General features: G+C 57.3%; 1 protein-coding gene across 3 annotated transcripts in view; it reads right to left on the reverse strand.

Moving 5' to 3' along the window:
- TJP3 (tight junction protein 3) overlaps window positions 1–15,522 on the reverse strand; it is a 59,878-nt gene that overhangs the window by 3,572 nt on the left and 40,784 nt on the right. For all 3 annotated transcript variants that reach the window (XM_073324096.1, XM_073324097.1, XM_073324098.1), the window contains 10 exons: window positions 9,663–9,825; window positions 8,845–8,935; window positions 7,505–7,569; window positions 6,278–6,356; window positions 5,634–5,790; window positions 4,309–4,417; window positions 2,917–3,136; window positions 1,579–1,775; window positions 911–1,006; window positions 148–218 (listed from right to left, as the gene is read on the reverse strand). In XM_073324096.1, coding sequence (XP_073180197.1) covers window positions 148–218; window positions 911–1,006; window positions 1,579–1,775; window positions 2,917–3,136; window positions 4,309–4,417; window positions 5,634–5,790; window positions 6,278–6,356; window positions 7,505–7,569; window positions 8,845–8,935; window positions 9,663–9,825 — 1,248 coding nt within the window. The remainder of the gene's footprint in view (window positions 1–147; window positions 219–910; window positions 1,007–1,578; window positions 1,776–2,916; window positions 3,137–4,308; window positions 4,418–5,633; window positions 5,791–6,277; window positions 6,357–7,504; window positions 7,570–8,844; window positions 8,936–9,662; window positions 9,826–15,522) is intronic.

Below are 15,522 nucleotides of genomic sequence, written 5' to 3' on the forward strand. Positions count from 1 at the left end.
AAGACACCCAACCTCTCTCCCTGTGGACTGGGGTGACGCATGCTTCCCAGCAGGCAGCCAGCGTGGGCAGGCTTGGAGGCCCTGGCTGGAAGAGGCTCGGGGAGGGCAGAGCATCCCTCGCTAACCCTGGCCCTGCGGGGGCCGCACCTTCTCAGCAATCTGTCGCACCGAGTCCAGTTTGATGACCTTGGATGATGCCTCGTCGCGGGTCACACTCTCTGGGGAACAAGCACAACCCGGCATGGGAGACGGTGAGAGCGTCTCCAAGCCGGACCCACTGATGGTCCCCAAGTGTCCCTGGCCCAGCTGTGCTGCTACTGATCCCAGGAGAGCTCCTCAGCCCAGCTGTTTGGGGTGGTGGGAAATGGCATGAGGGGCCCCAGGGCATTGCAGGGGGTGTGCACGGACTGGGACGGGGGGGTGTGGAGAGGGGCACAGGGCATCGCAGGGGGTGTGCATGGAGGGGCGGAGAGGGGCCCCAGGACATTGCAGAGGGTGTGCACGAACTGGGGGGCAGAGAGAAGGCTCCTGACCTGTCTAGCTCAGGAGGAAGCCATCAGCAGGCTGGGCAGATGATGTTGCAAAGCAGCTGGCACATGGGGGGGCAGAAGGGACAGGCAGGCAGAGACACACTCCGCATGGGAAATGTGGAGGCCCAGGATAAGGAAACAGCTGGGATCAGGGTCACATCCCTGAAAGGGCCCCTGGGCTGCAGGAGGCTCTCAGCATTAGCCATGGCTGGGTGCCTGAGAGAGAACGCTTCAGCAGGCCATGTGGGTCCGCCAGCTCTTGCCCAGAGCACCCCCTCCTTACGCTGGCCGCACACGGGAGCCCTGCAATCCCCACGTAATATCCCAGGATAGGACTCCAGCCAGAACAGGGCCTGTCGGACGCTCCCAGCTGCACTTACGGGCGATTTCAAACTCGTCAGGCAGCTCGGCACTCAGCTTCTCCATGGCGATGTCAGAGATGGGCCCCAGGATCACGACTGGCCGTTTGAAGTTGGCTGCGGGGAGAGGAGAGGGGTTCAGCGAGCCGGGCACCACATGAAACACAAGGTGTGACCCCATCCCCGCTACTGAAACGCTGCAGCCTCGGGCAGGCCCCCCACCCCTGTGCCACCGTGACGTGTAACATGTGGGACGGGCACTCTGCCTCCCAGGCTGGGCGTAGATGGGCCCAGGGGATGGCTGCGAGCGGCAGGATCAGATACGCCAGAGGCCTCAGGCTGTCGGCTGCAGGGTCAGGGCTGGCAGCTCCCATGAAGATACCAAATGGCAAGGCCCGGTGAGGAATAGGCCCCAAGTGCACTCCAGGCAGGGGACCTCCCCCCATCTCATCAGAGAACAGGAATGCAAAGCAGCTGCCCGTGCATGGGCAGAGCCTGGGGTAACACCTCCCAGGGGACAGCCCAGCCCAGTGGGCCATCAGGAAGGGAGTGCAGGGCTCCCCTCACATGGGCAGGCCAGCAGCAGCCAGCCTCCTCCAGCCAGGCCAATCCTTCCCTCCCCCAGCCTGAAGGATCAGCCCCCCAGCATTGCTCCTCTGGGACAGCCCCGGGCTGGCAGCCATGCCCACCTTCCCGCAGCACCACCCTCTCGTAGGGTGGATAGTGGCCCTGCTTGGTGAGAGCCGACAAGTCCTCGCGGCTCTTCCGCAGGTTCTTCTTGGCCCCCCGCAGGCCCCGCAGCTTCCAGAACTCGGCCCGGGCCCCGGAGGAGCTGGCAACGGAGGTGGCCTTCAGGACGGACTCCAAGCTGGCGAACTGCTCGGCCCTGCACCAGAGGGCGAGGCAGCGTCAGCATCGAGAGCCCCAAAGCATCTCGGGGCGCCCCAGAACCAACCGCCTCGCTGTCCCTGCTCTGGCACAGCCAGTCTGTCCCACGGTCCAGGGCTGGTGAGCGTTTCCAGCATCGCGAACCAGGGCGCCTGGGATCCCCTCCAGGGGCCGATACCAACTCACCTCCTCCCTTGGTGCCCCCCTTTGCCGGTGGGAGGGGCTGGCAAGCAGCAGACACTGCGAGCGCTCAGTATCGTTACACAGACCATCCCAGGAGCCGTGTGCCAGGGCAGAGAGAAGGTCTAAACGGCACAGCCCCGTGCAGCGAGACCCAGGGTGCATTTCCTTGCAGGGCACACGGCCTGGGTCATTGGATTTCCACATCGGCACAACAGGCCTCCAATTCCCTTCCTGAGCAATGGGCCAGCAGTGCTAGGGCGCGAGTCCTGCCCTGTCTAACCTTGCAGGCATGGCAGGAAGATGCTGTGCAACAGCCCCTTCAATCCTAGGGCATCAGGCTGCCCTGCAAACAACCCCCACTGCCTCACAGGAAGAAACCATTGTCCCCATTTCACAGATGGGTAAACTGAGGCAGAGACCTGGAACATGACTTGGCCTCAGGACACATGGCCACTTTGTGGCAGAGCCAAGATTCCCAGGGCCACCACTGGACCATGCTTCCTCCAACGAGGCAATGCAGGGACAGAGCTTCCTCTCTCTGCCCCAGAGAAGCACGGGCCTCCCTCCGTGGTAGGCTGGGAGGCTGGCAGGGGTTTGGGGCAGAGCAGCTCAGGACAGCATATGTGGGGCTGGCGGGTTCTTGGTCCCATAGCAGCCACCTGCCCAGGCCCTGGCTGCAGGCAGACAGCCCGCTGGTCCTGCTGCTCTGTTGCAGTCCAGGGCAGAAAGCTGGATTGATGACTTCCCGCCATGGGAGCATCATGGGCCCTGAGTAAACACCCTCAGGACTCCCAGCTGCACATGCCTTGGGGTGGGAAGGTTATTGTGATCCACACTGGAGGACGTCTCCCCCACAGCTCCCTTAGTAGCTCCGCTGCCCTTTGCTCAGCCCCAGGGCTCAGTTCCCCCGCTCTGAGACTCATGCCAAGGACCCTGTGCCCCACGGCCTGCCCTACCTGCTCCTGTTGGGGATGATTCCCTTGTCCAGTTCCTGCAGGTCTCTGCCCATGCGCACGGCCAGCCAGCTGCCCAGCTTGCCGCGGTACATGGTGTCCAGAACATGGAAGACCTGGCCCCGCGTGAAGCTCAACCCAGAGGGAGCGTCCTTCTCGAAGTCGAAGTGCGTGCGGATGTGGAACGAGTCCCTCACGTTGGACTTGACCATCTTCCTGTAGACTGGGCAAGGCCAAGACAGGGCCTGTCAGGGAGAGGCGGCCAGAGAGGAGGGGGCATTTGGGGGCCAGCACACGGGGAAAATGGAGGAGAGACGGGTCGGCTGCATTTGTGCAGCACCTTTTACTGCCCAGGTCTCAAAACCCCGGCAGAGAACCAGGGACCGTCTGCGTAGAGGGAACAGAGTCCCCCAGCATGGCTCATGAAAAACGGGAGCCATCAGCAACACAACCGAGCTGGAAGGAAGGTGAACCCCTCGCAACCATGGAAACTCTGGGAGCGTGAGCTCAGCGTCCAGGGAGATGGGCAGAGCCCAGGCCAGAGCATTGGGCGGGATGGATACCCCCCCCCCCCCATGAATGAAGGTCGGGGAGCAGGAGCGTGCAGGGCAGCAACCCCAACATATGTCAGGTTGGGAACAAAAGCGAGTGGCCGGACGAAGCAGGAGGCAGCTCTGGTTGGGAGCTCGGCCAGTTCCACCCTGAAAAGATACAGGGTAGATGGGGGAGTGGGACCCCTTAGAGAGATCAGGCACCAAGAGCCCAGACTATAACCCAGGCCTGGATTCAACCCAAGACAACAAGCGATTTGCCACAGGGACATGCGACTTTTCTTTGGGTCTCCCTACCGGCATGAGTGTAGCTACACCAGCCCTGCCCCTCGGTTCAGATGGCTGTTCTGGTGTCACACGGGTGCCATTTAGCCTCACGGATGCCAGCCCTGTCTGACACGGGTGCAGCCCATCTGCACTGGAGGCTGGCATTGATGTGGCATCCCTGGCATGGTGGCTCGCGGTGTAGCGTTGGAGCAGGTGTTGCAGCACTGGAGGATTTCTCTGGGATGCAGTCGAGGGCTGGGTTAACTCTCCCACCCACCTGTGCTCAGTCCAACAGGGGATGTGCCTGGGCCCGTCCAGCACAGCTGGGATCCTAGGCACTCGAGGGGAGCCAGAGTTCTGGGAAGTCCCAGGCTGGTCTTGTCTCTTGCCCAACTTCCCAGGGGAAAGAGGAGGAAACTCACGTGGGCAGAGTCACGCTGGGCTCCCAAGGGACAGACACGGGTGCACATTGGCAGCTCAGTCACAGGCAAGGACCAGCCAGAGCCTGGAGTGGGACCTTAACACACAAGCCCCAGCAACCCTGCAGCTGCAGACTGGAGGTCAGTTGGTCACTTACTGTCCTGCTTGCGCTGGGTCAGCAGAACGACCTCCTCGCCCTGTGGCAGGGACAGCAGATACTGCACGGCGTCCTCCCGGGTCAGGCTCTGGAAGCTGGTATCGTTCACCTGCCAGAGATGAAAGGGCCTTAGCGCCGGCGTCCCCCGTCCATTCCTGGGTGGGAGCAGCACACGCCAAGGGGCAGGGCCTGCACGGGGAGGCCACATGGGGCTGTGGTGACGACGCTCAGGCACTGCAGGACTGGGCTGTACAAGCCAGGCTAGTGCAGGGCTAATGGCTGGAGCCGAGGCCCAGAGTCAGGGCTCCTGGGTGCTATTCCCAGCTCCATGACCCTGGTGCTGATGTTTCCCTGGCAGTCACACTGACCGCACAAGCAGGTTCAGAGGGAGACGGGGGAGCCTATGTAGTCTGTGTATACAGCCTACAGGTGACTGTTCTGGGTCTCCCCCTAGGCCAACCCACAGAGGCTGAGCCGTTACAGGGCCAAGGCTCCATCGCTCCAGTGGCTTTAGCTCCGGGAGCTCCCCGGTTCAATCCCTGGGCTGCCAGCTGAGATGGTGGCCGTTGCAGATTAACACAGGGGCGCTTCAAGGAGAGCAGGGGGCCCGGATGCCTCGGGGAAGAGCACGGACGTGCTCTGGGTATTCTAGACATGCAACAGGTGGTACTCTCAGTGCTGGACTGCCAGAGGGCGTGACAGCTCCGGGGCGAGCACAGCCAGGGGAAGTACACTCCTGGCCGGGGCAGGCTGGAGGGAGGGGGCTGGACTAGAGGTTGGGAGAAGCATTTCCCATGTTCTCTCCCAGGATTAGCTTCCAGCAAGGTCGGACGTGGCACTCCATTTGCGGGCGACTCTCCACACAGGGCTGCTGGGAGTGAGGGGTTTGGGAGGCTAGAGACGGTCACGCCATATAACAAAGTGAGAGGTTGGGATGTCCCAACCCATAGGGAGCTGAGCCAGGAAACAATCCCAAGATTTTGGTCTCCCCTGCACTTCCTGGGCTCAGCTACTTCCCAATAACAGTAAGACCCACACCAGACAAGGACCCGTGGGGGAGGGAGAGCTCAGTGGTTTGAGCATGGGCCTGCTAAACCCAGGGTTGGGAGTTCAATCCTTGAGGGGGCCATTTAGGGATCTGGGGCAAAAATTGGGGGTCAGTCCTGCTTGGAGCGGGGGCTGGACTAGATGACTTCCTGGGGTCCCTGCCCACCCAGATATCCTGTGATTCTGTGACCCCAGCTTTGCGCAGGGTGGGTCGTTGCCGCAGCAGCACTTTCATTCCAGACACTCTCCCTCCCCTGCCCCCTTGTTTGCGGTGGTACCTGCAGAACTTGGTCCCCCTCTTTGATCCCCTGGCTGTCCGCGGGGCTCCCCTCCTGCACACCTGCCACAAAGATGCCCACGTCATTGCCGCCAGCCAGCCGTAGCCCGATGGTGTTGGCCTTCACAAAGTGCACGATCTTGGCGTCCGGGCTGTACCTGGAACCGGGAAGAACCGCAGTGTGAGCTTGGAGCCGCAGAGTCAGCGCTGCCGTCGGGGCAGACGGGTTCCAGCAGCTCATCATCCACAGCCAGCATGGGAGGGCTCAAGGGCACTCCACCACCACAAACAAGAGCCTTTGTCTGAAGGAGCCAGGGTCACCCTTAGCTCCTCCTACCCGCCCTGCTCCGAGCTGGCTTCATCCTGCCCCATGAGCTCACCCCCTGCTGAGAGCCTTCCCCTTTGGCTTCAGAGCTCTTCTTAAAGCCCAGCTATTTTCCCTGGCCAGTCCCATCGCCCACTCCCCCTGCCAGCCCACTGCTGAGTGGCTTCTCCGCAGGCTGTTGCCAGGACTGTGCTGCATCTGGGCAGGGCCCTGTTCTGTCTGCACAGCCCCGTGACCTCCGCAATACCTGCGCCTAGACACGGCTCCTTCCCCAGCTAGCCAGGAGGTCTCCGAGTTACCAGCACATGGCAGCAGCTTACCCATCCTCCTCGCTGGCTCTGGCTGCAGGGCGGTCATAGGAGACGCTGTAGGCACTATCCTCAGCAGGTTCCTGAGAATCTGCAATGGGAGAGGGTGGGGTAAGGTGGAGCAGCCCTGGACATTCAAGCTGCTTTGAGGGCTGCAGGGACTTGGCTGGGTCAGGGGGGTTGGAAACAGGGCGTCTTAGGAGCTTCTCAAGAGCAAAGAGCCCATTTTACTGCCTGGGTGTGGTGTGTGGCCCAGTGCTCCAGAGATGGCTGATGAAGATGGGGACGTCCATGCTGCTGCCCTCAGAGTGGCAGGCAGCACCGCCAGAGAGCAGTGCGCCCTTCTGCAGGGGCTCGAGAGCACAGGACGCCGCAAGGGAGAGATGCATGTGGGCCATCAGGGCGCCCGAGCCTACACCAGGCAGCTGCCAGAACACAGCAGCTTGCCCGGCCCGGCTGGGAGCTCGGCCCACAGCATCTGTTCAGAGCCACGATCATCAGCCTGGCCTCACGTCTGGGAAGTCAGTGCTGGTGAACGGCCCCTACCGACAGGCTCTGAGACTGATGGCCTCTGCTTCACCACAGAACAGAGAGCGGCAGGGTAGGTTCCCCCTCCCCCCAGCTGCCACCCGCCCCCGCAACGTATCTTCGGCCGTGCCCAGGAGAGGCCTCCTCTCCAGACAAGCGAGATCATCGATTTCCAGGGCCCCACTCAGTCCTGACCCCTCTGCTTAGCTGGGCAGCCAGACTTCCAGTGACTCCTACCCACGCTGGTGGTTCCTGCCATGAAGACACCTGAGTGGCAGGAACCAGATCATAGAATCTCAGGGTTGGAAGAGACCTCAGGAAGTCATCTAGTCCAAGTCCCTGCTCAAAGCAGGACCTACCCCAACTAAATCATCCCAGCCAGGGCTTTGTCAAGCTGGGCCTTAAAAACCTCTAAGGAAGGAGATTCCATCACCTCCCTAGGGAACCCATTCCAGTGCTTCACCACCCTCCTAGTGAAATAGTGTTTCCTAATATCCAACCTAGACCTCCCACGCTGCGACCATTGCTCCTGGTTCTTGATACATCAGCCCATTCCCAATACGCAGTTGGTCACGATCCTGCTGGGTGGGGCATAAACCAGCAGCCTGCAGGGGAGAGACTGTGCAGGCCCAGTTTCCAGAGCAGGGCAGGCTGGACTCAGCCTCGAGGCTCCTTGCCTCGCCCGGAGGAGACCCAGTAGCCAGGACTCACCTGGGAGAGGAGCATCGTTCTCCTGTACAGCGGCTGCTGTCTCCCTGCTGAGCTGGCTCCCCTCCCTAGAGCAAAAAGAGATGATGAGAGTTAAGCAGGACTGCTGCTGCTCCTCCATTTGTGGGACAGGGAAGCGGGCCCTGGTCCCATTCAGAGAGCCCTTTCCCACAGCTCCAAAAAGCAGCAGCCACTTGCCTGAGAGAGCTAGGCTGAAGGCATGGGGACAGCCCGGGACCCACACTCTTTGGGCTGCCTGGTTCTGCCCAGCTCCTGGAGCTCCCCTTCACCCCGCAGCAAGCGCGTGGGAGGCGGCGGGAACAGAGCTGAGGGGACTGGAGATGCTCAGTGGTGCTGCCAGCCGGAGGAGCATCAGTGCTTGTGGGGCTAGGGCCCCGTTGTACTGGGCACTGCACCCACTGCGGGCACATTGCACACACTCCTGCGCCAAGAAACATGCAGTCTGTGCAGCAGGGCCCGGCTCTTCACCAGCAGGCAGCCCACTCTGCCAGGCTGCCACCCCCGGGAAGGGCTGTTCTCTGGGGCACAGGCCCTGCAGCAGGAGAGCTCCGATGGCTCACATCACCCAGTCTCCTCTCGGACAAGCCACAGACCAGCTGCCGGCTGGATCCGGCAGGGAGATGCCCATGCCGCCCCTGCCTTCTCCTCCAAGTGTCATCTCCTGCCTCGCTCTGCTCCCTGAGCCCACACACAGGCACCTGCTCCAGCCCCTCCCTCACCCACCAAGGAGCCCTTAGAGAGGCACCATCCCCAGGGGCTGTCCTGGCAGCGGAGAGACCAGCGACTGCCAAGCAGTGTAATCATTGCTTGTGCTGTAGGTTTCCCCCTGGATGGCCCTGTGCTGCTGTTCTCTGGGGCCGCGAAGTCAGAGGCTCCTGACGGTTACATGATGGGACCCAACTGACGGATGCCCCGGGAACTCCGCTTAGGCTGCTCCAGCTGGAGCAGGAACATTACCTAGAAAACTGGACGAGGTTTGCAGTGCAGGTCCAAGATGGGGAAGTCACCTTTAAACTAAACTCAGTGCCCAGCTCCACATAACTTTACTGACGGCACTGCTCGGCCCTGGCTCCTGGGCACCGCGAGGACTCATACACAAGCGTTAGTCCATGTTACAGAGGGGACAGGCAGAGAGCAGCCACCGAGCCAATCAGCGTCTGAGCAGTGTTCATCCACACCCAAACCGGGGCTGACGGTGTCTCAGGACAAGCTGGCTGCTGGGGAACACAGCCGGGGCAGAAGGGGAGCGGCCCCTCCACCTGGGGTGGCACAGCGAGGGTCTGATGACTCGAAGGGTTGAGGGGGAAGAGGAAGTGGCTTACGATAGCGAGTTCGTCCTGGAGGCCTCTGGAGCCCGCTGGGGGCTCTGTGCTGGGGGCGGGTGGGACAGTTCGGAGCCAATGTCGGAGATGTCTAGAGCACAAAGGGGGGAGATAAGACAGTGCAGTAGCTGCTCACACGCTAGAGCCAGGCACGCCAGGGCAGAGGTTCGTTTCCCTCCTCAGCTCTATGGCAGTGACAGGGCGCATGACCCTCTGGGCATTCGGGGTCTGGGGAAGGACTGGAGGACTCTTGCTGTCTCATGCAGTGAGACAGCAACAGCTCGGAAGCAACAGACCAAGTGCTCAGAGCCCACAGCCCTGCCATGCGCTGGAGAACACCACGAGTCTGCCATGTGCGACTCCACCCCTGACCTCCCCAGACGCCCAGTGGCAGGGCCTGGCTTCTCCCTCCAGCTTGCCCAGCATAGCTGCACCTACTCAAGGAGCAGATCTGACACAAACCCAGCCCTCGCCGGACTGGCGTGCACCGAGCACACTGCATAGGCCGTGTCGCCGGATGACTCTGCTTTTGCAGAGGCTCCCAAACAGTAATTACCCTTCAGAGTCCAACAGCCGTCTGGGACTCTTGCTTGGGGCCAATGACCTTCCAAATGGCTGAGCACCATGGCAATTAGGTCACCGTGACCTTTGAATTCAGACAGCAACTAGATACTTGCTACTGCCCTGGTGTGTTCTCCCCCCTCCCCAGCACTGAATATGGCACTGCCAGGTCGCCTGTACCCAAGTCAGCCACAGAACACGTGTGTCCTGGCTCCTTCCACCTGGAGGCTCCCCCGGGCCCTCGTGACTCCGCTCACCGTCCAGCCGCGAGCTGTCGCTGTCGCTGTCCCTCACTTGGGGGATGTTGACCAGGAACTGCCGGTTGTCCCGGAACACGAGCAGCCTCAGCGTCCCCTCTGACCTTTCAATCAGCCTGCGGGTGTCAGCCAGAGACATGTTCTCGCTGGTGACGCCATTAATCTAACCAGAGGGGCAGAGAGAGGGGGCGGAGGATTACAGAGCTGCCTGCCAAGCACCATGCTCAGGGGGAGGCTGCAGCCTTCCCTGTGCCTGGGCACAGCCGAGAGCAGAGGTGTAGCGAAAACGAGCCTATAGACCAGACTAAGCCCAGATCCACTCACCCCCTGCAGTTCATCTAGAGATCCATGCTGGGGAGTGCAGCGCTGAGTCAGTCACACCAAGCCAAACACACACGCCAGCCAGCGTGCCTCATATCAGAGCACCCAACGGGAGGGGTGGGACTGTTGATTTAACGGGGCAGAGCCAAGGCTGGTTCTGATGCCCATAACTACCCTGCTGGAATCAGGGAAAGACATTCCTGTGGACAATGCAGGCAGGCAGGGAGCCCAGCAAATCCACGTGGGAATTGGGACAAGGAGTTTAATCACGCTGTGTACACACAGGCACAACACAGTGAGGAACAGCAGACTCGTTAACAACAATACTCACAACTACTTCAGAGAGGGGGTTTCATCCAGAGATTTCAAAGCACTTCACAACCGCAGTGGGAAATCTCATTAGCTCTTAGATAAATGGGAAGCTGAGCCAGGAAGGAGGTATGTGGTTGGAGTGTGAGCACACACACACACGCTTGCTCTCCCTCTGTCCCCAAACCACCTGCTGATGGTTGGGTGGAAGGATCTCTCACCACAGAAGGACCTCTGACTATGTACATAAGAACGGCCACACTGGGTCAGACTAAAGGTCCATTTAGCCCAGTATCCTGTCTTCCGACAGTGGCCAGTGCCAGGTGCCCCAGAGGGAATGAACAGAACAGGGAATCATCAAGTGTCGCCCATTCCTAGCTTCTGAACAGAAGTGAGAACGTTTAGAAAGTTCTCCAGACAAGCAGCACCTCCTGATATGCCCAGCCTGTGAAACACACTTGCAAATCGAGTTTAATTATAGTTCATAGAATCATAGAATCTCAGGGTTAGAAGGGACCCCAGGAGGTATCTAGTCCAACCCCCTGCTCAAAGCAGGACCGATCCCCAATTAAATCATCCCAGCCAGGGCTTTGTCAAGCCTGACCTTAAAAACTTCTAAGGAAGGAGATTCTACCACCTCCCTAGGTAACGCATTCCAGTGCTTCACCACCCTCCTAGTGAAAAAGTTTTTCCTAATATCCAACCTAAACCTCCCCCACTGCAACTTGAGACCATTACTCCTTGTCCTGTCCTCTTCTACCACTGAGAATAGTCTAGAACCATCCTCTCTGGAACCACCTCTCAGGTAGTTGAAAGCAGCTATCAAATCCCCCCTCATTCTTCTCTTCTGCAGACTAAACAATCCCAGTTCCCTCAGCCTCTCCTCATAAGTCATGTGTTCCAGTCCTCTAATCATTTTTGTTGCCCTCCGCTGGACTCTTTCCAATTTTTCCACATCCTTCTTGTAGTGTGGAGCCCAAAACAGGACACAGTACTCCAGATGAGGCCTCACCAATGTCGAATACAAGGGAACGATCACGTCCCTCGATCTGCTGGCAATGCCCCTACTTATACATCCCAAAATGCCATTGGCCTTCTTGGCAACAAGGGCACACTGTTGACTCATATCCAGCTTCTCGTCCACTGTAACCCCTGGGTCCTTTTCTGCAGAACTGCTGCCTAGCCATTCGGTCCCTAGTCTGTAGCGGTGCATGGGATTCTTCTGTCCTAAGTGCAGGACTCTGCACTTGTCCTTGTTGAACCTCACCAGATTTCTTTTGGCCCAATCCTCCAGTTTGTCTAGGTCCCTCTGTATCCTATCCCTACCCTCCAGCGTATCTACCTCTCCTCCCAGTTTAGTGTCATCTGCAAACTTGCTGAGGGTGCAATCCACACCATCCTCCAGATCATTAATGAAGATATTGAACAAAACCGGCCCCAGGACTGACCCTTGCGGCACTCCGCTTGATATCGGCTGCCAACTAGACAGGGAGCCGTTGATCACTACCCGTTCAGCCCGACAATCCATCCAGCTTTCTATCCACCTTATCGTCCATTCATCCGGCCCATACTTCTTTAACTTGCTGGCAAGAATACTGTGGGAGACCGTGTCAAAAGCTTTGCTAAAGTCAAAGAACTACACGTTCTTGCTTTCCCCTCATCCACACAGCCAGTTTTCTCATCATAGAAGGCAATTAGATTAGTCAGGCATGACTTGCCCTTGGTGAATTCATGCTGACTGTTCCTGATCACTTTCCTCTCCTCTAAGTGCTTGAGAATTGATTCCTTGAGGACTGTTGTCTATTCTGACGCTCTTACCAGGGCCTCTTGAACAAATCCACTTCAGCTTCTGTATTTTTATGCCTTAAAAAATAAATCACACCCTTCCCTCCCCACACACACACAAAGCGGCAGTGGTGTCCTCATTTGTAGAGATCAGGTTATGTAGAAGTCTGGCTGGGAGGGGGCAGGGACCATTAAATAAACTGGTTAGTAAAACATTGACCTCGACTAGCTCTGCTGAGATAAAACCCGTCTGTGCCTTTTCTCCACTAAGTAACACGCACCTTGTCTGCAGTGAAGACAAAGCCTCCGTCATTTCGGTTCCAGGTTTTGCACAGACAAGGCCAGAGGGTTGCTTTGGCCAGGGGAAAGGACTGTAGATTGGGTTCTTTGTGTGCACTTGTCTTTCACTGTAACAGATGAGCACTCTCCTCTGTTCAGGTTTTCAGGGGCCAAACTCCACCCTGGGGCAGGCAGGCCACCACATTCCCCGTTTGCACGAATGCTCAGTTCATCTAGACAGTATGTTGCAGGCGCTGATGGCAGCTCTGTGGCTAACACTGCCCCAGGCCCTTCCTTGTAACTATCTCCTTCTGATCCCTCTGGGATACTTTTTTGAATGAAGTATTTGAAATGATAAAATTTGGCATGTTTGGAATTTTCGATGGTAATGTTGGGTTTAAATAAGGTAGCTGTTTTCAGGTTGAGACATACGCACACAGTACCACGTCAATTCTAGTGGGTTAGGAGCAGATACACAGTGATGCTGATACAAGCCCCTCGTGCAGGTGCAGTTGCTCTGGCATTGAGGAGCACATGGCAATCTGCTGTGTCCACACTAGGGGCTGTGCTGTTAACTACCTCCCAATCCGAGCCCAGACGGTTCCGTCGGTAAAGACGATCTAGCCCCCAAAACAAAGAAACCCTCCAAAAACACCCAAACCCACAAAGCTTGCTCCAGGTGTTCAGACAGGGGATGTGTCTTTTTTGGAGCCCTATGGGTTCCAAGCCATGGTGCAGACTCCACAGAATGCACCACACAGCAAAGAATTCATGCCATTTAGTCAACGGAGCTGTCACCACAGACACGTAGGCCTGGAAGGGCCCTCGAGTGGTCATCTAGTTCAGTCCCCTGCACCGAGGCAGGGCCAAATATTATCTAGACCATCTCTGACAGGTGTTTGTCCAACTGCTCTTCAAAACCTCCAGTGATGGAGATTCCACAACCTCCTCAGGTAATTTATTTCAGTGCTTAACTACCCTGACAGTTAGGAACTTTTTCCTAATGTCCAACCTAAACCTCCCTTGCTGCAATTTAAGCCCATTGCTTCTTGTCCTGTCCTCAGTGGATGAGGAGAACAATTTATCGTTCTCCTCTTCAGAGCAACCTTTTACGTACTTGAAGACTATGTCCCTCCTCAGTCTTCTCTTCTCCAGATTACACAAACCCAACTTTTCCCAATCTTTCCTCGTAGGTTGTGTTTTCTAGACCTTTCATCATTTTTGTTGCTCTCTTCTGGACTTTCTCCAGTGTCCCCCCCTTTCCTAAGGTGTGGGGCCCAGAGCTGGACACAGTACTCCAGCTGACGTCTTAGATGAAAAAAACATCTAACATCAGTGAGCAAAACCAAGGCTGCCCAGAGCAAAGTGGTGAAAACAGCAGAGGTGTCTGCGCAGAACAACTACCAAGACAGAGTTTTGAGCACAGCATTATAACAGGAGGTTTTGAGCATGAAAGTACTCACAAGAGTGAGTGTCCGTCATGACAAAGGCTAGACGGAAGGTTTAAGAGGCTCCTCTGAAGTCCTCTTTGGAGATCCAACAACATACAGGCTTTGTCTGGGTTAAGATAGATCATGTTAACTAGCCTGATCTAATGAACGTGACCTAATAACGCCCCGGTTAAGTCCCAGTCTAGACAAAGCCACAATGGCCAAACCAGCAACCAGAGAGGTGATAAAATAGCTGCTCTTGCAGAGGCAAGGGCTTGGGAGAGAATGATCAGGAGAACGAAAGGGCAAGACGAGCCACGAGAGCAGGCGCAATAGTTCAGCTCCGCGCTGGCTCCGATAGGCTCCATCCTCATGTCCCAGAATGGCAGGTCTGACCCCAAGGCCGAACAGTTACAATGGGGCTGGAGTGGAGCTGTGAGCTCAGCCACCTGCTCCTCAGCGGAGAAGAACTGGGATCTAGTAGCCGCCTCCCTTTGTTCTGCTGGGAGCGCTGAGGAGGAGAGTCTCAGAGGCGAGATGATGCCTTGGAGCAGGCAGGCATTATGGACAGTCCTTTTTGGGGCAAGGACCAACTGGGGAGGTTTTGCCCCATCTCTGTGGCAGATCAATCCAGGAATAGGTTAGAACAGCCCAAGCACAGCCTTAAGTTGTTCCTCCTCCTCCGCTCCCCACCTTCCATAGCCTCCCAGACCTGAAGAAGAGCTCTGCGAGAGCGCCAAAGCTTGTCTCTTCCACCAACAGAAGCTGGCCCAATAAAAGAGATTCCCTCCCCTGTCTTGTGTCTCTAATAGCCTCCAGGGGCATTCCAGCAGCAGAGAATCGCTGGTCTCAAGTTGCAGTGGGGGAGGTTTAGGTTGGGTATTAGGAAAAACTTTTTCACTAGGAGGGTGGTGAAACACTGGAATGCGTTGCCTAGGGAGGTGGTGGAATCTCCTTCCTTAGAAGTTTTTAAGGTCAGGCTTGACAAAGCCCTGGCTGGGATGATTTAATTGGGTATGGGTCCTGCTTTTGAGCAGGGGGTTGGACTAGATGACCTCCTGAGGTCCCTTCCAACCCTGATATTCTATGACTCTATGATTAAGTGGCATCCCAGCAATAGCTTCTGCTCTCCCACCCCCACAGAATCCCCCCTGTGCCAAAGTGAGTCTGTGGGAGGTGATGCAGAGCTGGCTCCACCCATATTGGGTGGAGGAGGTGAACTGGATAATCTTATGGAAAAGACGGTTACCTACCTCTCATAACTGTTTTTCTTTGAGATGTGTTGTTCACATCCATTACAATTAGGTGTGCGCGCGCCGGGTGCATGGACGTTGGAAACTTTTTCCCCTTAGTAGCTCCCGTCAGGACAGCAGGGGAGCCCCCTAGATTGGCGTCCTCATGGCGGTGTATATATTACCCTGCCGGCCTGACCCCCCCTTCGGTTCCTTTTTGCCGTTGACTCCGACAGAGGGGAAGGGGGGTGGGTATTGTAACGGACGTGAAGAACACATCTTGAAGAACAACAGTTACGAGAAGTAGGTAATCATCTTTTCTTCAAGTGATTGTTCACGTCCATTCCAATAAGGTGATTTCCAAGCTTACCATTGAAGGAGGGTAGGAGTCATGCAACGATTGACTGAAGAACAGCTTTGCCGACTGCCGCATCATCTCTGGCCTGTTGGTTAGCAGCATAATGGGCTGTAAACGAGTGCACTGAAGACCAGGTGGCTGATTTA

Source organism: Lepidochelys kempii, chromosome 25 (assembly GCF_965140265.1).
Source record: "Lepidochelys kempii isolate rLepKem1 chromosome 25, rLepKem1.hap2, whole genome shotgun sequence".
Taxonomy (NCBI): domain Eukaryota; kingdom Metazoa; phylum Chordata; order Testudines; family Cheloniidae; genus Lepidochelys; species Lepidochelys kempii.